Here is a 23,298-nt window from a genome sequence, read left to right as displayed (position 1 = left end):
TTTAAGGATTGAGAAATTTTTATAAGTATAGTTTATGAGTTATTTTGAGTTGAGGTCAAAGTTGACCAAGTTTTGAAAAATATATATAAGGTTTTCCTTAAGGCTTAAATTTTATAAGTTCATTTCTTACAAACCTAGAGAGAAGTTAGAGAGAGGAACTATAGAGCCTAAGAGATTCCCTTCTTTCAAGTCTATTAGAGATTCAAAGTTTCTAGAGTTGAAAATCAGAAACCTTGGAGTGGTTGTCCATAGTTCTTTGGAGGATCTCATCCTTCTTCTTCTTCCTCTATTCTAGGCAATCAAAAGTAAAAGAAGCTTGTTGGTTATTGATTTGTTATTGTTGTTTATTTGCCTAGATTCATCATTTCATGACTGTATCATTGAATTGAGATATGGAATGAAGTTGAGTTTTGAGTGTTTATGCTCTCGAAAGAAAATGATTATATATCTTTGGCCTTTTCTATGATTGCATGTTGTTTTTATTGATGGAAATGAATTGGTAGTCACATATAGATGTTATTTGGTGCATATTGCATGTTGGTTGTAGCTGGTTTTCAGGTGGATAATGCCAAATTCACGATTTTGCCTAGTGCATAAATCATTGTGCAAGGCACAACTTCATGACGTTGAGCATAAGGCAAGTTAATGACTCTCTATCTCACTAACGTCAAGTGCATGATTGGTAGTGTTAGTCGATTGAGAGCTCTTTGACTTGTCAATGTTAGACATGGGTTGAATGTGACATCCTCTACCCCACATACTATAACAAATAATAATAAAAACTAAACAAAGTAACTCTTCATAATTAATAACCAAACATGTTCATATAAGAATGCAAATTAGATAGCCAAACACAAACAAACACACAATAAGATGTAGCATACACAGACAAACATTATAACCATAATCATTCAATCATAACATAATAACTAATAATAGTTACATTATAATGCATTATGCAATGGACACAAACTATATGCTATCATGCATGTAACGCTAATAAAAACATCATACTTATGAATTGTTGCCAACAATACACGTATAGTAGATTAGGAGTACATGTCAAATCATGCCCTCTACGCACTTTCAATAAAAGGACGTACTATTAGGGTCAAGTCAGGATGACTAAGTCATGTAAGATACATTCCATGCTCATGAGAGAAAGATAGAGACTTCCAAATCGAGCTATCCTCAAGGACCGATGCCTAATCTTTTACACAATGGGTCTTCCCTGATGATGTATTTCATATCGTACCATCAAAACACATTTTTTTTTTTTGCGAATGATGCATATGCCAAATAGACTTAATGCAATAACATACACATGATCTCACTTCACATATTCTTCATATCACCTCATATATCCCATGTACATTCTCAAATACATCAATTAATCATTAGTAAAAAGGTAATATCAAGATCACAAGAATAAAACAACCATCTAACATGTCATTGAGCAAGCTGAGCTCCTTAAAGTCTCTCGTTGAGCAAATAACATCTAGCTAAGCCACCAGCATCTAGTTGAGCCACCAACACCTAGTTGAATGACCAACATCTAGCTGAGCGAGCCAAGGCTTCTTCTTGAGTAACCAACATCTAGTTGAGTGATTTAAGTCCCCTAAGGTTTTTTGTAGCGAGCTGAGTTTGGGGCTTTTACCTGAGTGACCTTACACGTCTTGCTAAGCGAGAACATGATCTTCCTCCTTAGAAATCTTGTCTCGTCAGTGACTACAAGTTACCCACATCCAATTTTACACATAAACACATATACAATCAATAAAATTGCTCTATAACATGCAATTAACATTTCAAATCACTCAATTTACACATGTCAATCAATATCTTCACAAACTATCACAACAAGTTTCCTTAGGTTTTCCCACAGGAACCTCAGATCATACAATTACAATCCAAAACATACAATTGATCATACATTCAAACAATTCATGTCATTAGAAATGTGTAAGAAAGAACAAGAGACAAAACATACGCATTTGGAAAAAATTCCTCATACATAGACATACAACATACACAAGATTGGGGGCTAATGTCACTACCAAACATACAATCCCACACTCAAAGTGAGGTTTCTCACTCCCCCTTACCTTGATAAGTAGAAGAATAAGGATGCACGGTTTCAAGGGTGGTTTCCTTCTAGCTTTTGTTCTCCGAACTCTGAAACGCGAAAGAATGTGTATGTAAAAATGAAAGAAGCGTAAAATGATTAAGAGAAAACTATTCTTTTACAAATCCTTTCCCTTTTATTTAATTAAAATAAAGCATTTAATTGAAATATTTAATTAAAACACCTTGTATAATATTTCAAAAGTCAAAACATGTCAAGTAATTAAAATAATTATTAACATAACTCTATTAATTAAGACAAACATACCAAAAATATTTATTAAATATTTATATTATATTTTATGAAAAACGGGATGTTACAACTTTTCTCTCCTTTTAGAAATTTTGTCCTTGAAATTACTTGAAGAAAACAAAAATGGATACACTTCTCACATTTGACTCTCTAACTCCCACGTAGCACTTTCTTCGATATCGCCTCCCCAAACGACTTTGACTAGGAGAATTTCCTTTCCTCTTAATTAGTTGTTTCACCCTCCTATCCTCGATCCCCAAAGGAATCGTTTCATAGGTAAAATTATCCTTCAACTGAATGTTATCAGGCTCAACAATATGGGATGGGTCATGAATGTATTTTTGAAGTTGGAAAACATGAAATACATCATGTAAATTAGAAAGCGACAGAGGCAAAGCAATTTGGTAAACAACATTAATTACCAATCTTCTTAAGGATTTGGTAGGGACTAATGAATCGTTAAGTATGCTTACAAGATTTAAATGATCTACCAACTCTAATCCAATAAGTTACCTTAAGGAATACATGGTCTCCCTCTTTAAACTTAAGGTCTTTCTTTCTCTTATCATGGTAGCTCTTTTGCCCACTCTATAGGATACTCTCATTCTATATTGGATTAATCTCACATTCTCAATAGTTTGCTGAACTACCTCAAGTCCTAGCATGGAACTCTCCTTAGGTTTTACCCAACATAAGGGTGTTCTACATCTCCTACCATAGAGTTCCTTATAGGGTGTCATCCCAATACTGGAATGGTGCCTATTATTAAAGGTAAACTTTATCAAATGTAGAAGACTATTGAAACTACCTCTATGTTGTAAGACACATGCTCTTAACAATTCCTCTAGAGACTGAATGATTCTCTTGATTTGACCATCTGTTTGAAGGTGATAGGCTAAACTCAACCTAAGCTTGGTATCTAAAGCCTTATGCAAACTCTCCCAAAATCTAAAGGTAAACCTCGAGTCTCTATCAAAAACTATACTAAAAGAACTCCATGTAACCTTGCAATCTCACCTATATATGTACAACTTGGTCAACCTCTTTAAAGGATATCTAATATTGATAGGGATAATTATTACTGACGTTACCATTACTATCGTTGTCATTATTGTTATTTTTGTTTCAATTACTATTGTTACCATTATTCCTATTGTTTTCATTATTATCACTTCACCACTATAGTATACAATAAAAATATTTCTTTTATGTGAGAAATGATAATATTTTTTATATGAAAAGGGAGAATGATCAATCTCAACTTTTTAATTAAAACAAATGACATGAAAATTAAAAAGACTCACTTAATCATCATCATTATTACTAATAATGATGACGATAATAATATAGTGTGATGTTATATAATAGTAACAACACTTAAGTGATCACAATACGATGGAGACATTGATAACTATTATGGTGAGAATGTTAATGATAAGTATTATAGTTGTGATTTAAATAATTTTTCTAATCTAAACTATTTATTTAATTAAAGAGTTGGTATTGACTATTTTTATTCTTAATAAAAAGTCAAACTCATAATATATATCCCCATAAATTATATATACAAATTAAGAATAACCAATATATACTTTAGTAGTATAAAAATTATGTACACTATTATTTGATCATACATTAATACCTATCTTAAATTATTGACTTTCACAACAATTACATTAAAAATTATATTTACCATAATTTTTTTAAGTGAATGACAATACAAAAATTTAATGATACAAAAATAATTAAACTTATCAACAAAATTTATATTAATTTAATTTTTTTTTAATATTCTATTAATATAATTAAAATTAGCATATTACATACTTTTTAAAGCATATAAAATGAAAGTTATTTAATTATACACTTATAATTATTTAATTTTGATAACATTCGATGCAAACAATCATGACAAAACATATAGTTGTTACTTAATACTTTGATGAATAAAAAAATGTTACTCTAAATTTATTAAAATCTCAACATTGTTTTATAAACGATTACATTTGTATTTTATGATTTCAAATTCATTAACTAAATTCTACCTCAAACACTTTGTAAAGACTGATCTGCCCCTCCCTATGAGTCATGAAAGCATCCATATAGCCACATGCATGCATTAAGTGCAACACTGGAGGTGTTTGTAGGTGATCATTTCCGTCTCCTACAGCCACATGAGATCATGACCTTCACCTTGACTTTGTATGGTAAATAAAGGTATATATCATCCAAATTAGTGAAAGATGTGTGTTTGCTCTTCTGTGAAGCCAAAGCCACAACCTCAACAACAACAACAACCTTGGTAATTAACCATGGAGACCACTGATGACTCATCCACCACTTCACAACAACAACCGAACCTGCCACCTGGGTTTCGGTTCCACCCCACAGACGAAGAGCTTGTGGTTCATTACCTCAAGAAGAAAGTTGATTCTATTCCTCTCCCTGTTTCAATCATCGCTGATGTTGATCTCTACAAGTTTGATCCATGGGAATTACCAGGTGCATGTGTCTCCAATTTCACCCATATAACTACTATATGCTTTTCACTTTTCAAATTCATATCTTCAACCTCTATTATACCTCAAATTTCCAAGATCTTTTTAGATCAACCCTACTTTTTATTTCTATTTATTTTCTAATGGATCACATGTATTTTTCATCAAAGTCAACAATTCTGTCCAACTGAATTATTCTTCAAAATATTAAGATTTAATAGTATCTTCAAAATTTAATTTTTAATTGAGTCCGATAACGATGTTGTGACCTCTCACCAGATGAAATAAGATTGTTATATTGTAATTGATGATGGAAAATGAAATGGGTATTTAAGTTTTTTATTTTTATTCTTTTTCTTTGTTTTTTTCTCATTTTTTTTTATTTTGTTTGTTTTGCAGGTAAGGCATCGTTTGGGGAGGAGGAGTGGTACTTCTTCAGCCCGAGAGACAGGAAGTACCCGAATGGTGCGAGGCCAAACAGGGCTGCAACTTCAGGGTATTGGAAAGCTACTGGGACAGATAAGCCTGTGTGCAGTGGAACTCACAAGGTTGGAGTGAAGAAATCTTTGGTTTTCTATGGAGGGAAGCCACCAAAAGGGGTCAAAACTGATTGGATCATGCATGAGTATCGTCTTGCTGATACCAAGCCTAACAATAAGCCTCCGGGGTGTGACTTGGGCCACAAGAAAAACTCCCTAAGGGTAAACCCTTTTTCGTGATGTAAAAAGTTTTTGCTTTATTGTTCTGCTTCACTTTTGAGTTGAGCATATCATGCACACAACTTTTTCCGCCCACTAGAGCCTCTCCTCATTCACCAATTCTTGCACAAAATACAACCAATTAAAAGTTAGGATATGTTAAAATAATAGCATAAGCCTATCTTTGTGCTTTTAGGCACATTGTTAAACCAAGATTTGCTTTCTTTTAAGAAAAAAAAATATTCTTCAACACCCCAAATGCTATTAGGTATCTAGTGAGAGAAAAAATTGTATATTGATATAATAGGTGATATAATGTGATAAGAAAAAAAAAATAGAAAGAAAACAAAAAGTTTTGATAATGTGTTTTAAAAACTTGGATATGTTCAGAAATCGTTGCTTTTCCGGCATGTATTTTTAGTTCTTTCTGTTAGAATGTGAATCCTTGCTATGCATCGGTGAATTCTGAGGGAAAATAATAGTTTATATGAATAAAAATATATAGATTAAATAAGATTTTTTTGTTGTTGTTGTTGCAATAAGACATTTAATTTAACATATTACTATAGAAGAATAACATATGAATCTGATATGAATTTGTAGCTGGATGATTGGGTGTTGTGCCGGATCTACAAGAAGGGTAACACACAAAGGTCACCTATGGACCATGACAAGGATGATTCCATGGATGACATGATTGCAGAAGTACCCTCTTCCATCAACGTGGGCCACATGAATGCGAGGTTTCACCTTTCCACGAGCTACAGTGGTGCATTGTTGGAAAATGACAGAAACACGTTAGAAGGTGTGGTTATAGGCAATGGTGTGAATGTGAATGGGATCAGCACTACAACAAGTGCCATATCATCTCAGTATGGCACCACCTCAAACTCCAAGCCAGACCTTCCTTTTGCAACTTCAAACAATAACACTTTAGCCTCCAAAAGAACACTCTCATCACTCTATTGGAATGATCATGATCATCATGAGGATGTTGTGAATGCCACATCGTGTGATCACAAACACTTCAATTTAGACAGTAATGGGAATGTGACTGTTTTGAGGACTGAAGAGAATACTGACAACAATGGCTCCTTTGCTACTCTGCTTAACCACTTCCCTCAAGCACCTTATCAAATACAAGGGACCAATTGGTATGGTTAACTCCATTTTATGTCTCTTGTGGCTATGCTATGATATATGATAATTATAATGCACAAGGAGAAGTTAATTGACTAAGATGAGGCAAGGAATCCTCAACTTGTGCTAGCTAGATTGCAAGGATCACTTTTAAAGGGCTATTGAGATTGTGGTTATTTAATTGTATGGAAAGTGGAAGCACCTAATCAATATTTTCCTTCAACCATTTGCAGGTAGCTCAAAGGCAATTAATACCACATGATGGTGAGGGCTGAGCCTGGTACTTTTAGTTTTATATATAGACCAATATTGATATATATAGATAGATATATATAGAGATAGAAATAGATATAGATAAAGAGAAATATTTGCTTGTTTTATTGGTGAGTAAAGAAACAAAATGAGGGTGCTCTTTCTGTACAAAATATTTCGAGGGTAAAAGAAAGAGTTACCCATTCTATATATATATATATATATATATATATATATATATATATATATATATATATATATATATATATATATATACTTTGCTTTAGGATATATACAAAATGAAGAATATAGAATATATACTTCAGAACGATATATATTGATGCAAGATTTTTAACTTTTAAATATGTATATTGATTTTCTTTTGTGGTTTGTCGATCTATTTATCTATATCTTGTTGAAAACCTTGATATTGATCTAATTTTTATTTGATTTTATTATCACCAAATTGTTAATTAAGCTAAGGGATTTTGTGTCACGTCTTTGCAAGTAACCTAGGTAACCTAGATATGTCTTTATTACATTAGCATTGTTAATATCTCTATCCTTTGGCATGAAGGATTACAGAATCTAAAGCAGCTAGAATGTGTATCAAACACAAACATACAAAAAAGTATGCAGTATTATTTTGTTTATTAATAAACAATAATTTTCACGGCTTCTGTCTTCTTGTACTATATAGGGGCCCCTTCTGTACAAAAAAATAAAAAAATATAATCATGTGTGCAACTGCAATGCAATCTTCTGTGAAAGACATTTCGATTAATACACCAATTATGAGAGAAGGGTTCTGAATTTTGTCCCAGTTGATCACATATTCTTTGAAAACGAAATGTTTGTCATAACTTGTATTCTATATATCTGATGATATTAACTTTCTCTTTATCTGTTATCTGATTTTCTGTTTGGTAAAAGTAGTATATCATATTAATAAAATAACGTCAGCATGATTTCTTTTATAGTGAAAATAACACTTGTGGACATTAAATCTTTATTTTATATGAAAATATTTTTAATGATTTTTTTTTAACAAGAAAATTTTTAAATTTTTTAAAGTTTTTATCTAATTCGAATTTTATTTATCATAAATATAAATATAATTTATATCTTTAAAAATATTTATTATACAAATTTTAAATATAATCATTACATTCAAATATATTATTTATTTTTATATATAATTTATTATAAATTTTAGTTATATATAATAAATATTTTTTTTATATATTACACGTAATAAAATACTAATTATTCAATATATAATGGTATAATATGTGGATCACATGTCACCCATGCTTGGAAGCTATATATGCTTTTAAGTCGATGTTAATGCACATGGTCAAATTCAACTATTTGAATTCATAATGCCATTAAAGATTCGTAGCATTGTGATGCTATGATTCCATTATATATCATTAGGAATTAAATTTCATGTTATCTTTTTTATTTTTATTTTTTTGTTTCCTTAAATTATGCTTTCTAAAATTGACATTGCTCGTGCAGCCCCATATTAGTGCCCGTACTATATACTACACGGTATATATTATAACTTTTGGTGATAGTCTATTTATATATATTCTTCCACACATATATATATATATATAGCATATTAAATGAGAAAAAATTTATTATGAGAGATAAGAGGGTTAAAATATAATCCTTTAATTAATTAAGTGAGAGAAAATTTGGGATTTAATCAAGTAAAAGAAAATTAATCTAACAGTTATATTTTAACTTTCTCATCTCTCATAATAAATTTTCTCTTACTTGATATGCTCCCTATATATATATATATATATATATATATATATATAAATATATATAAATAATTTTTAATACATGCATTATATTTTAACTTTATCAAAATTAATTAAAATTGTAATAAAAGATTGCTAATTTTTAATTGAAAAAGTAGCGGTTGCAAAAATAAAAATATATACATAAAGATAAAAGGACGATAGTTTATAATAATTAAAAAATATTCTTTATTTTTCTAGTAATGAATAAGTACATATAAGGTGTGAAAAACTGCATCATCAAAGAGAGAAAAGAAGAGATGATGAGATTCTAAGAGAGTAAGGAGAATCTCTAAATAGGAATTCAAATCTTTACTTTTATCTTTGTATATATAAAAGTAGGAGAGTCTACATAATTTTTTTGCATAAAAACAAAAATCTAATACTTTCAAAATAATCTCTTTGTTTCATTTGAATCAAGAATTTTAGAAATTTAAACAATTTGAATTACTATAATTTCAATCTTCATTATTTTTTTAAAATATTTTGTTTAGATAAGTTAATTCAAATTTATTAAATTTTAAAATTTTAATTTAAATATGAATTTGATTTTCATATGATTAAAATTGATTATATATATATATATATATATTGAGATTTTAAGATTAAATTTTATAAAAAAAAATATTAGCTAATTTTTAAATATTTAATAATTTTATAATATAATATTAGATAATATTTAATAATTAAAAAATACTTTTGAGTATTCAATAATTAAAAAAATATTGATATTTTTGAATATTTAATAATTAAGAAAAGAAATCAAGAGAGAAAAAAAAGGAAAGAGAGAGTGTATCCTTGTTGATTTTTACGTGCCTTAATTTAATTATATGATTAATTGCTAATTTTGTTAGTTCTGTGAGTTTAGAACTTTGAGGATCTGGGAGTCCTTGAGGGTTAAGTTGTCCCCAAGTCAGTTTTAGTTAAAGTTAGTTGAGTCGGTTGGAATAAGGGTAATATAAATTTTTTCTTAATATATGAACTTCATAAGGAGTAACCAAAGGAGTGGGATTCCTAGTGGCTAGGTTCTCGACAGCTTGGTTGGTAGTGGTGACAATAACTGCAATTTAGACACTCTTCCAATCAAAGTTAAAGTTTTGGGCCATGAATCTCGCAAAGGAAAAAACATGTTAGTAACAATATAACAATAACCAAGTATATATAACTAAAGACCAAATACTTACTCTCTAGTTTCTCTTCTACATTTTGCAACATAAAAATCTTCAAGATCTCCTTTGTTTTCTAGGGTAGAGGTAATTGTTTAATTATTGTTAAGTTTTTCTACTCCTCTGTAGTCATTGTATTTGGCACCCAAAGCTTATACCACTATGGCTCTCAAGTCTAGTAGAAGGGAAATTTTGGAGCTGAGTTCTCCTTATACCTGGGAACTAGATCCATAAAAAAATTGCCCTTTTACAATTGGAGGAATTAATACATGAAAACTTTGTCATAGACTCGACCCTAGTACTCATTAATATTCATTACAAACCCAAACATGGGTTGGGAATCAGCATCAAGCTTAGGTTATCCAACGGAAGATCCACCCTACGGGGACCTATTGTTGTGTTCTCAATTGAAGTTTCCTTGACTATCCAAGGTACCTTGACAATCGACCCGGAATGATCTACCCTAAGGTGCATTATTAAGGCACTAGGGGTAGTGGGTGTAGAGGACAAAGAAGGATGGGAATGTGAAAAAGAGTTTTTGGAGTTTCTAGATGAGGAGAAAGACAATGAACTAATTACATTAACTTCTATTACACCTAGGAATTTAGATTCTACATTATTGCTAAAACTCATAAAAAGTTAGAACAAGGGACGTACTTGTTCGGTACTCGACCTTCAAAGAATTGGGTAAGCAAGAAAGCTAGTGCTCAAAGTTTTCAGAGGGCGGAGGTTGTAGGTGAATCCTTTTGATGAAGACTAAGATACCTTAGTTATAAAGAAGAATAGACCTAGGAAGTGAAATGCCCACATCATCAATCTTTAGATCTCTCCAAATTCAACAATGGGCATGGACGTGACACTTTATGTTTCCGAGTCATTTCACACTTATGCAATCATATGGTCTCAAACATGTCATCATTACACTTGATGCGACTACTGAAATGGGACATATCCAGAATGCAATAATTTCAAATTTTAAAGGCGACAAACGAATTATTTTCATCGATAACATATTGAACTTTTCTTTTCATGAATTGAAAACTTAGGAGCCTTATGTATCGGATAAGTCTCGGTGTTGGGATATTGCCAACTCTCGATCTTAGAAAGACATTTCAACGTATTACTCATCTTGATTGAATAATGTTCAATCACGCTAAGAAGTACTCTACTTGACTAGACTTCCCTTCGCAATCAAGCATGGTAGAATGTAACGTCTGACCATTACATAGTAATCAAAAGTCTTGAATGCACTTAAATGACCAGATCTTTAATAGTAACATTCTTTCATCTCTCTCTCTCTCTCTCTCTCTCTCTCTCTATATATATATATATATATATATATATATATATATATATATATATATATATATATATATATATATATATATATATATATATATATATATATATATGTATTCTACCTTCACAAGGTACAAAAAACCTTACAAGAAACACTCGAATACTCTGATTACTTATTGGCTTTAGCATCAAAATCCCTTTTATAGGTACAACCACCGCTTGCAATTTTGAAGATCGAGGATCGGGACCAAGGATCGAGGACCAAGGACAATGATAAAAGGGTCGTTGAAAGTTTGAGTAGACAATGAGTTTAGTTTTAGTGTTTGAAAGATAATTAACATTAATTCAATCCTTTAATTTTGAAAAGCAATGTCAACATTACTTGTATAAGTACAAAATCATAAAAGTATAAATAGATTAAATTATACTTCTATTAGTATCAAATAAGATTGTTTATACTACCAACCACAAATTAACTTACTTAGAATTTTTTCAGCTTAATTAGAGGTCTCTAGTTTAAGACTTGAACATGCAATTGTATTATATATTCTATGGGGGAATTTTGTCATTTATAATGATTATATACCTAATTCACGCAAAATTGTCTCTAATGAAATATATATAAGTAATCTTTATATTGAACTTAAGATCTCATACATGTTATCCCAAGCTCATTGCTAAAATAAGATTGCTTTTAATTATATGTGGGCCATAAACAAAAAATGTAACATATTAAATTATATCATTATTTATTTTGAAGTTAAATTATATCAAATTTTAGAACTAATTTCATTTGATATTGAGAGATTATGACAATCTCCATCTTTGAAAAATTAACTTAATCTTACAAAATCGACTTGTAAGTGTTAGGTTATTTAGTCTAATAATGACTCATGTAATTCGGAAGTGACTTTTAATGAAAAGATGTCTAATGTGATGATTGTTAGACTTAAAATATATTAAAAGTCATTGGAATTATTTTAAAAAGTTATTAAAATTAACTTCTTCCTTTCTCACTTTATTAAGGGTAATTTTAACATTAAAGAAATTAAATGAATTTGAAGAAGAGATGTTACGAAAGTTAAATTTGATTTTTATTAAAGCATAACCTATTCTTTCTCGAGAGTTTTCTTTTTTACGCATTATCATAAAATTTGTTTTCTCAAGAAAGTGATTGTGAGAACATAAAAAAATGCCTAGAATGAACAAAGAAAATGCCAAGACTAATTAAAGGGTTTCAATACCATCATAGAGAGTAAGTAAAGAAAGTAAGAAAAGGAAAAACTACTTAATAGAAAATACAAAATTGAATTATGGACCTAGATATATTTTCTAAATTTTCTCATAGAAATTATGTAGTATAATAGTGAAAAGTATATTATCTAAGATTCAAAGAATGTAATTTTTCTTGTATGATGAACACTATAAAATTACATGTGACCATAAAATTTACTAACAATAAAATGAAGTTTACTCTCCACTTATATACATTATTATGACAAAGAGGAGCTAATGTCTCTATATTAGTACTTAAATGAAGGGTTCAATTTTTTTTCTTTATTTATCTTTTCTTTTTTTCTTTTTCTTTTTGTTTTTTCCCAAATTGACCCTTCCCCTTACTCTCTCACTCTAACTCCCACGTCTCTAAAACCCACCATCAACTATCAAAGTTGTTGTAGGCAACACTTTCCCCCGGTGGTAATGGCAGAGTAAATGACGGCAACACCTACCACTTATGGTTACGATGGAACCGCACTTCCTATTAAACATGACAACGATGAGGTTCCTATTCAGTTTGAGTAGGTTAGCATAGCACTTTGAATACGACGACGACGAGGTTCCCCTACACGGTTTGATTAAAAAAAAAAAAAAAAGAATTTTCCCACCTTCCCACGATAGAATTTGTCACACTATTATAGTCTTATTTTATTTATTATCGATGTAGAATGTTTAACCTTACATAATTACATTCAATATTATTTGAGGGGCTAAAACATGAATGTACTTAGAGAGGGACAAAACGATAATCAGCATGCATGATGGCATCCATGTAAAGATGACAGTGGCATTGAACAAAAGGAGCAAATATAGGGTAGGGCTCACCATGACCCAAAAAGTCCCCAACAATGAGCCGACTACACTTTCAGATGGGATCTGGACCCAAATAAATGGCCTTTCAGATTCCATGTCATGTCACCATAAAATAATAGGTGCAAATAAAAGTTTTAAGTGTCAATTTTTGGAGAATTTTTACACCACTTTATATTCCACTTGACTATACAAAAAGTGCTTTCCTCCATATTTGTTTAGGTATTGGCGTCACATTTATTTGCACACAAATCGATATCGGAGGAATTATGACACGCAATGTACACATGAATGCAAGAGAGAATATTTGCACATATTGTTTCTTTTAGAATCCATGATACAAATATTAATCTCGTGTGACATGTTTTTTGGTTTTTGTTCTTATTTGTTTTGTAACATCCCAAATTTTATTCAATGAAAAGAAATATTTTTTTTATGTATTTATTATGTGAATAAGTATTTTATTTATGTATTTTACTATTTACGTATACGTATTTTACTATTTATGTATACGTATTTTATTATTTACGTATACGTATGTATGAATAGTATTTCACTATGCAATTGCACAGTGAAGGGCGGCTGCACGAGGGACGCGGGTTCAAATTTTATAAATTTGAATATAATAATGAATAGTGCATAGTAATTTATAATATTATTTTAATGAATAGTGCATAGTGCATAGTAATTTATAATATTATTTTAATGAATAGTGCATAGTGCATAGTAACTTCAAAAATTCTATAAATAGGGACTTAAGTTTTGAAAATTTAGAATTCTAGAGAGAAGGAAATTCTGGAGAAATAGAGAGAGAAAGTAAGAGAGAGAGAAGGAGAAAGAAAAGGAGGTTCTGCTCTAGTGTCTTGTTTAAGGAGAAAGAGGAAGAGATTCTGCCCTAATTCCGATTCCTTTTAAGGAAAGATAGAGAGGAGGAGATTCTGCCCAAATTTCTGTAAACCCAGGTAAGGGGAGAGTGGGAAACCTCGCTTGGGGGTGTGGGAATAATTGTTAAATAGTTTGTTTGTTGGATTGGCTCCCGATCCCTTGCCTGTTGTTTATTTCTTTGAATATGTATTATTGATGTGTTTTGTTTTATATCTTATTTATTTACATATTAGAATCTGTTATTTGAATGGAAGGCTAAGCCTCCTAAGTATTTATAAATTTGTCATCTATTATTTAAATGGAAGGCTGAGCCTCCTTATTATCTTATATTACCTTTTAAGCTTCCTACTTTACTTAAAAGATCTTAATATATTATTATTGAAAAATATGATACCTAAGCAACCTCTGGACTGTTGGATTGTTGGACTGTTGGATTGTTGGACTGTTGGACTGTTGGACTGTTTGGACTATTGGACTGTTTGGACTGTTGGACTATTGGACTATTAAATTGGATTATTGAAATAATTCTTAATTATGAAATATGAATATAATATGTGTAACATGCTAAAGGTTGAGTCTGTGAATGTATGACATGCATCATATGCACATATTACTCCAGGTGTGCCGCTGAGGCCGCATACCCACGACTAACAAGGTGTACCTTTGAGTCACCCACGATATGCTAACGAGGTGTATGAACACCAGTGATAGGTGTGCCTTCGGGACACCAGTGATGTAACATGCTAACGAGGTGTATGAACACCAGTGATAGGTGTACCTTTGGGTCACCAGTGATAAATTCTGAAACTTCCGTATGGCGCCACATGCATACAATAGTGAGTCAAGTCAAGAAAATCATTATACATAAGCATATATGTGAGATTGATTATATATGTGAATTATATTGCGTGTGTGTGTGCTATTTAACTTTTATTTCTATATCTGCAACTGAGTGAGAAGTTTCTCACTCCCTTGTCATTTTTGTGTATATTTAAATTATGATGCAGATAATTAGCATGAGGCTGAGGATGTTGGTGGTGAAGCTTAGGCTTCTGTTTGGGTTTCGCTCTGATAGGATGTGACATCGGGATTAGCTAGACTTATTGTTAAATTATTATTATTTTTCTTTTGTAATTTTTATGTTATTTATGTTGAAAGTGTGTATTTTTGTCATATTATAATTTTTCTAAAAGATTATAAGTTAATTTCTAACTAGGAGGCCCTGCCACCTTTACTGGGATTAATCTATAATCTTTATTTTATTATTTCTTGACAATTTGATACTTATAGTTGAAAATTATGAATGTGCATCTTTTACCCAATGATACTTGAGATAATTATTTTATATTAGACTAAGAAAGAATTTATATATAGATGGTTTATATCTATTGTATTTATGTTGGGGTAGAGGGTGTCACATTTAGTGGTATCAGAGCAAGTCGATTTTATCAACCGTGTGTGTTATGTGCTTATCATGACTCTGTTGTGTACTCTGACTATGTCTTGTTTGTTGTGTATTATGATGATGATGTTCGTCCTGTGTTGATATTGTTGAGTTTGAGATTGTTAAGTTAGTTTGTAATCAGAGGAATGATAATCATGATAGTGTTAGCCAACTCGAATTATTAGAACCTTGGATGGGAGGTGATATATTGAGTGTACTAAGAGTTTATGATTGGTGAAGTTTCTGACATCTATAGTTGTAGCAGGTTGAATCTAAAGGTGGTTGTCTCTTTGGTGAGAGATCGAAATGATGGTAATTCCCTTAAGTGTTATTATTGGTATGTTAATTATTTATGGTTTAGGTAGCATGAGAGTTGTTTTGATTGAGAAAAGTAAGGAGAGACTTGAATGAGAAATTAAGTAGTGAATTTGGAAAAAGTTGAGGTATTTTGTGGCATTAGATATATTGATACATTATTGCTATTTGGTGTCGAAAATATTTTCATTATAGTTTGTTATGATAGTATGAGTATTATATCGACAAAATTTATATTTTGAGGTCTTTATGAAGAATATGGCTTTAGATATTATCTTTTCAATAGAACTAGGATAAGATGAAACAAAAATCTAGAACTTCAAGTTATGACTGCCTTGGTGATTAGAAATTTAGTAAGCACTGAATTTATTAGTGGTGATATTTGAATCTTTAGCTAAAGAGATGATCTCTTGGAAATCTTATGTCTTCATAAAGAGTTGTAGCTTATTCACTTAACTTTCGTTTGAGATAAGTTTGAAATCACTTGGATGAATACAACTCTGTGTGTCAGGCAGATATATGCTATCATGATATTTTGAGTTGTTAGGTATAAAAATAGATTTAAATATGATATTTTGAGGTTTTGTATTTGATAGGTCTATTAAAATGATATAATGCAGAGTAGTAAAAGTTGATTCTTGTACATGCTATAGGATGTAAGCAATGATCAATTCATACATGCTTAGGAATGATATTTATGAAAAAGGTATTCTAATATGATTTGATATACATGTATGTAGAAATAAGAATAGATGACTTTATGGATCAATCAGTGGAGGGTTGCGATAATAAAATGTTTTTGACCTTAGGATGTGAGATGATCATATTAGAGTATAGATTTAAACTAGATTGTCTAAGTATGAATTTGGATTGTATGAGGTGAGTATTTTAGACCATGAAATTTCTTGCGGAGGAAGATTTACCTAAGTTGTGCTTAAGTGAGAGATACTTGAGTCAATTAGTAAAATCAGGAGTCTTGTTTGATAGTTTATATGAAAATTCAGTGAGTAATTTTTTTTTTTTTTAACAGCTGTTCATGGTTTAAACTGCTCTCACTATAAAAATTGCTTTTGCCTTCGTTTCTTTGGTTATTAAGATGTTTCAGTTCACTAGGTTGTTTCTTGCCTACCCTTGGAATCAACCGTAAGGATAATCTATATCAGGAATTCTTGAACCTATGTATATTTTTAACTACCCAAATCATTTCGTTGCTTACTTCTTTGAATTACTTACTATTACCTTTGACTGAATTGACTAGAAAGGAGTTACATTAGTATGGGATAACAATTGAGGAAGTAGTTTTCAAACTCTTAAGGAAAGATTGACTAGTGTTAATATTACTAGATTTTAGTAAGATTATTGTGATATATAAATATGTCTCTGAAAATAGGTTTAGGAAGAATATTGTGGCAAGAAGAAAAGATAGTAGCTTATGTTTCTAAGAAATTGAAAATTCATGAGAGAAATTACCTTACCCATAACCTTGTTAGCGACTTTGTCATTTATACTAAGATTTGGAGACACTAACTATATGATTCTATGGTTGAGGTATTTAGTGATCATAAGAACCTTAAATATCTTTTGACCAAAGGGGTTGAATACGAGATAAAAGAAATAGTTGAAATTTCTTAAGGAGTAAAATTTTGATCTTATTATTTGGCTAAAGCCATTGTGGTGATTGATGTTTTGAGGAAATCTTTATCTTTCATTATGATTAGAGAGATGAATCTTTTTGGCTCAAATTAGAAATTTAAGTTTGGATTATAAGGTTACTTCTAGTATTGTGAGATTAAGTATGAATAACGAATGGATTGTTGAAGAAAATTATAGGAGCATAATTAGTTGATTTATTTTGGTAACAAGTTATAAGGCTATAGGTTAAGGTGATGGATATGATTATGACTTGGGTGAAGATGAAATGGTGAAACTAGAGAACTGATATGGATACCGAGTGTACATTATGCTTAGGTACCTGATCTTTAGAATTGATCATAGAAGAGTTTGAATTGGTTGTAGATAGAGTAGTAAAATTAGTGATCTGATATGTGTATCTAATGCTTAGGTGTTGATGTTGTGGCAAATATCTGGATTACAATGATAACCAAATTATTATTTTGATGATTTAAGGATTGAATTTGATTGCAGAATTTAGAAACTTATGCTTGATGTGTAAGATTACCCTAGTAGCATTGAATTATTTATGTTGGAAGTAACTATCAGATTAATAGATGAGATTAGAGGAACTAGGAGTTAGATCCTTTATTAGTGACCCAAATAAGCAAGAGATTAGAAAGGACACAGTTGGATGTTTAGTTATAAAACTTGAAAGGACATAAGAGTACTCTTAACATTTATTTAGGAGTTACTAAAATGTATCAGAGTGGCGCAGGGGAAGCGTGATGGTCTAATATGGAAAGAGAAGTAGAGAACTTGAATCAAGATATGGAGAGTGAGTTTAAATTTGGAGTGGATGGAGTTTTGAGATTTAAGGATAAGTTGTGCATTCCTAGTGTGCTAGAATTTAATAAAGCAATCCTAGAAGAAGGTCATAAGAGTATCTTTAGTATCCATTCAGAAACTACTAAGATGTACCAAAATCTTAAGAAGATATTTTGTGACCTAAGATGAAGAGAGGAGTAAAGCAATTGTATATTTATGGTTAGCATACTAGAAGTTTTTAAGAATCTTGTAGCACTTAGATGCTCCATTTTGGAAGTAAGATGGTGAATAGATAGACCCTAGTGGAAGATTTGTCTAAGACGCTTAAGAAATTGATTTTGTTTGTGTTTAAGTGGATAAATTCGTCAAGATCTTTCCCTAAGCAAATCCTTTGAGGAAATTGATAAAAGTTGTACATCAACAAGGTAGTGATGTTGCATAAGAATTAGAAGTAAGAATGCGAAGAGTTTACCATTGCAAAAAATTTCGGGGACGAAATTTCTAAAAGGAGGGGAGAATTGTAACATCCCAAATTTTATTCAATGAAAAGAAATATTTTTTTTATGTATTTATTATGTGAATAAGTATTTTATTTATGTATTTTACTATTTACGTATACGTATTTTACTATTTATGTATACGTATTTTACTATTTACGTATACGTATGTATGAATAGTATTTCACTATGCAATTGCACAGTGAAGGGCGGCTGCACGAGGGACGCGGGTTCAAATTTTATAAATTTGAATATAATAATGAATAGTGCATAGTAATTTATAATATTATTTTAATGAATAGTGCATAGTGCATAGTAATTTATAATATTATTTTAATGAATAGTGCATAGTGCATAGTAACTTCAAAAATTCTATAAATAGGGACTTAAGTTTTGAAAATTTAGAATTCTAGAGAGAAGGAAATTCTGGAGAAATAGAGAGAGAAAGTAAGAGAGAGAGAAGGAGAAAGAAAAGGAGGTTCTGCTCTAGTGTCTTGTTTAAGGAGAAAGAGGAAGAGATTCTGCCCTAATTCCGATTCCTTTTAAGGAAAGATAGAGAGGAGGAGATTCTGCCCAAATTTCTGTAAACCCAGGTAAGGGGGGAGTGGGAAACCTCGCTTGGGGGTGTGGGAATAATTGTTAAATAGTTTGTTTGTTGGATTGGCTCCCGATCCCTTGCCTGTTGTTTATTTCTTTGAATATGTATTATTGATGTGTTTTGTTTTATATCTTATTTATTTACATATTAGAATCTGTTATTTGAATGGAAGGCTAAGCCTCCTAAGTATTTATAAATTTGTCATCTATTATTTAAATGGAAGGCTGAGCCTCCTTATTATCTTATATTACCTTTTAAGCTTCCTACTTTACTTAAAAGATCTTAATATATTATTATTGAAAAATATGATACCTAAGCAACCTCTGGACTGTTGGATTGTTGGACTGTTGGATTGTTGGACTGTTGGACTGTTGGACTGTTTGGACTATTGGACTGTTTGGACTGTTGGACTATTGGACTATTAAATTGGATTATTGAAATAATTCTTAATTATGAAATATGAATATAATATGTGTAACATGCTAAAGGTTGAGTCTGTGAATGTATGACATGCATCATATGCACATATTACTCCAGGTGTGCCGCTGAGGCCGCATACCCACGACTAACAAGGTGTACCTTTGAGTCACCCACGATATGCTAACGAGGTGTATGAACACCAGTGATAGGTGTGCCTTCGGGACACCAGTGATGTAACATGCTAACGAGGTGTATGAACACCAGTGATAGGTGTACCTTTGGGTCACCAGTGATAAATTCTGAAACTTCCGTATGGCGCCACATGCATACAATAGTGAGTCAAGTCAAGAAAATCATTATACATAAGCATATATGTGAGATTGATTATATATGTGAATTATATTGCGTGTGTGTGTGCTATTTAACTTTTATTTCTATATCTGCAACTGAGTGAGAAGTTTCTCACTCCCTTGTCATTTTTGTGTATATTTAAATTATGATGCAGATAATTAGCATGAGGCTGAGGATGTTGGTGGTGAAGCTTAGGCTTCTGTTTGGGTTTCGCTCTGATAGGATGTGACATCGGGATTAGCTAGACTTATTGTTAAATTATTATTATTTTTCTTTTGTAATTTTTATGTTATTTATGTTGAAAGTGTGTATTTTTGTCATATTATAATTTTTCTAAAAGATTATAAGTTAATTTCTAACTAGGAGGCCCTGCCACCTTTACTGGGATTAATCTATAATCTTTATTTTATTATTTCTTGACAATTTGATACTTATAGTTGAAAATTATGAATGTGCATCTTTTACCCAATGATACTTGAGATAATTATTTTATATTAGACTAAGAAAGAATTTATATATAGATGGTTTATATCTATTGTATTTATGTTGGGGTAGAGGGTGTCACATGTTTTATTTAAGAAATGCGAAAAGAAATTTTGGTGGGTTAACCAAATGTGACAGACACTTCTTCAATCTGTTGGGATAACTGTAAAAAAAAAAAATTTCTCTTTCTTTAGCAATACAAGACAAAAGACTTGAATAAAATAATGAGATTTGCTTGATGTTAGGGTGTCCGTTGGTTTAAATAATTCGATAAAATTAATTATTTAAATCAAATTAATTAAGTTAATCAATTTTTTATTAGATTAAATTTAATCTAAATAAAAATAAATTCAATGTTATTTGATTCAAATAACATATTTTGCATTTTACAAATATAATGATCCGATAACCGAATCAATTAAATATATTATTATAATATTATTTTATAATATTATCATTTATTAGTGACACAACACCTTCTCAGTCGCATTCCACAAATATATTTAGTCTAATACCACATTAATAATAGTTCTTTTTCTAATATTATAATTTTATTAGTGATATATAGAGATGGCAACGGGCCTCACGGAGGGCGGGTAATAGTAAATTCGTCTCTGCCTCGCTAGATGAAAATTGTCCACATATTCACCCCATATTCGCGCGAGTATCCATTGAGTGTGTATCCATGAATTTCTTGAATACCCGCGGATATTCATAGATATTTATAAATTTTTAAGAAATTAAAAAAATTATATTATAAATAATTTTAAGTCTATATTTAATATCATTGAAATATTAAAAATAAAAATTCAATGTTAATTTTGAACTTGTATTCAATGTTAATTTTGTTGAAATAATAATAAAAATGTAAGATAATCAATGACTTAAAATACATCAATCTCACAAATAAGTTAAAGTCTCATCACAAAGTTACAATAATTCAATCTCATAATTTCAAACAAAAGTAAACAACTTAAAATACATAAATTTTATTGGTCCAATCAAAGCTAGAAAATTAATCAAATTATATCCAACATAATTCTATAACATGCTTAACACATGTTAGTAACTTCATCAACCTCACTTTTGTAAGAAAATAAGACGAGAGAGTGTAGTTTTAGGGTTATGTGGTACAAGGATAATTAGAATATTTAAGAAATATTATTAAACGGGTATCCGCGGGTATGAATATTATCATACCCGCCCCTGCCTCATTTATAAACGGGTAAAAAATTATCCGTCCCCATTATTCGCGGGTATCCAATTAGCCTATCTATTTATTATCCGTAGTGGATTTTACTCGCAAATACTCGCGAGTGCGGGTATTTTTCCCATCCCTAGTTATACAATACATTTAATCACTTACCGGCCGGTTACCATACCTTGACCTATTGTCAAGGTGGATTCAAACTAAGGGGGTGTATTAGATTAGAATTTTAAAGGACTTTTTTAGTTAAAAAAAATTCTTGCGGATTTTAAAAAACTTTGTAGGATTTTCATGACTTTTAAGACTTTGCAGGATTCTACAAGACTTTAAATCAAGATTTTAATGGATTCTGCAAGACTTTTAAATCAGGATTTTAATGGATTCTGTGGGATTTTGTAGAATTTTCGTGAACTTTTGACATATGATAAGATTTTAATTTTTTTTCATACATTCAAATTTAAAGAGTCAAATACAAAAAAAAAACAACAATGTCTAGATAAATAATAATAATAATAATTCTCCATAATATCTTATTCTCTTAAATAACATTCACCCGCATTCTCCATTTGAATTACTAAAATAATATATGTTGTAAACTAGTTATATAAATAATTATGGATAATAGACAAAATCAATAAAATTATATTATTATTTTTAGAAGCACATCAATCATACAAGATCAAATATATCTTGGCTATCCAAATGGATCAAATACCTCACCCATTGTAAAAAAACATGTAAAAATGGAAATATAGAAACATAAGATAATTTTTATATTAAAAAAATCAATTATTCGATACTGAGAAAATATTTAAATATATAAATTTTTTATATATAAACGGAAGTATTTAGATATAGAGAAAATATTTATATATATATATATATTAGTATTTTAGTTATATATTATATGATAATTTTTTAATAATATTTATAAATATAAATTATTCTAAAAAATTAGATACTACAATGTCTTATGTTAATTTTCTTTTTTAAAAATATAAAAAAAATCCTAACTTCATAATATAAAAATAAAAATAAAAATTCATAGTAAAAAAAATAAAATAATTGTTGAGTCATAAAAGGAGGAGGGATAAGAGTAACAAACTCAAGAGAAGGAGAGAGATCGCAGTTTTTATATGCAGAGAGGGTTCTTCCCCCAACTAAGATCCATTTTCATCTCATTCTACTAATAGAAACCCTAAATCAAATTTATCTTATATATATATATATATATATATATATATATTGTAGAGATCATGATATCAACTTCATCTTTCACCTTTCCCTTTTCTTGACGTGTATTATAAAAAAAATTATCACTTAAAAT

At 30.2% G+C, this 23,298-nt stretch overlaps 1 protein-coding gene and 1 long non-coding RNA gene across 3 annotated transcripts; both read left to right on the top strand.

Moving 5' to 3' along the window:
* The first annotated feature begins 4,465 nt into the window (after positions 1 to 4,465).
* Positions 4,466 to 7,348, top strand: LOC109791313 (NAC transcription factor 56). 2 transcript variants are annotated; one of them, XM_020350602.3, is made up of 4 exons: positions 4,466 to 4,879; positions 5,275 to 5,576; positions 6,177 to 6,727; positions 6,947 to 7,348. In XM_020350602.3, exons 1-4 carry the CDS (start codon positions 4,690 to 4,692, stop codon positions 6,948 to 6,950), a joined length of 1,047 nt encoding a protein of 348 aa, XP_020206191.1. In that variant the 5' UTR covers positions 4,466 to 4,689; the 3' UTR covers positions 6,951 to 7,348. The 2 variants fall into 2 exon arrangements, with proteins under 2 accessions (XP_020206191.1, XP_020206189.1); XM_020350600.3 differs by having other exon boundaries at positions 6,177 to 7,348.
* A 6,383-nt stretch (positions 7,349 to 13,731) lies between these two features.
* LOC145950792 (uncharacterized) lies at positions 13,732 to 20,753 on the top strand. The gene is made up of 2 exons (XR_014428636.1): positions 13,732 to 14,294; positions 15,225 to 20,753. It is a non-coding gene; the product is annotated as an uncharacterized LOC145950792 (long non-coding RNA).
* The last annotated feature ends 2,545 nt before the right edge of the window (positions 20,754 to 23,298 follow it).

The sequence above is a fragment of the Cajanus cajan genome, chromosome 8 (genome assembly GCF_000230855.2).
Source record: "Cajanus cajan strain Asha chromosome 8, NIPB_CcT2T_4, whole genome shotgun sequence".
In the NCBI taxonomy this organism is placed as follows: domain Eukaryota; kingdom Viridiplantae; phylum Streptophyta; class Magnoliopsida; order Fabales; family Fabaceae; genus Cajanus; species Cajanus cajan.
Note: the sequence above shows the minus strand (reverse complement) of the source record. Positions and strands in the feature narration are given on the sequence as shown.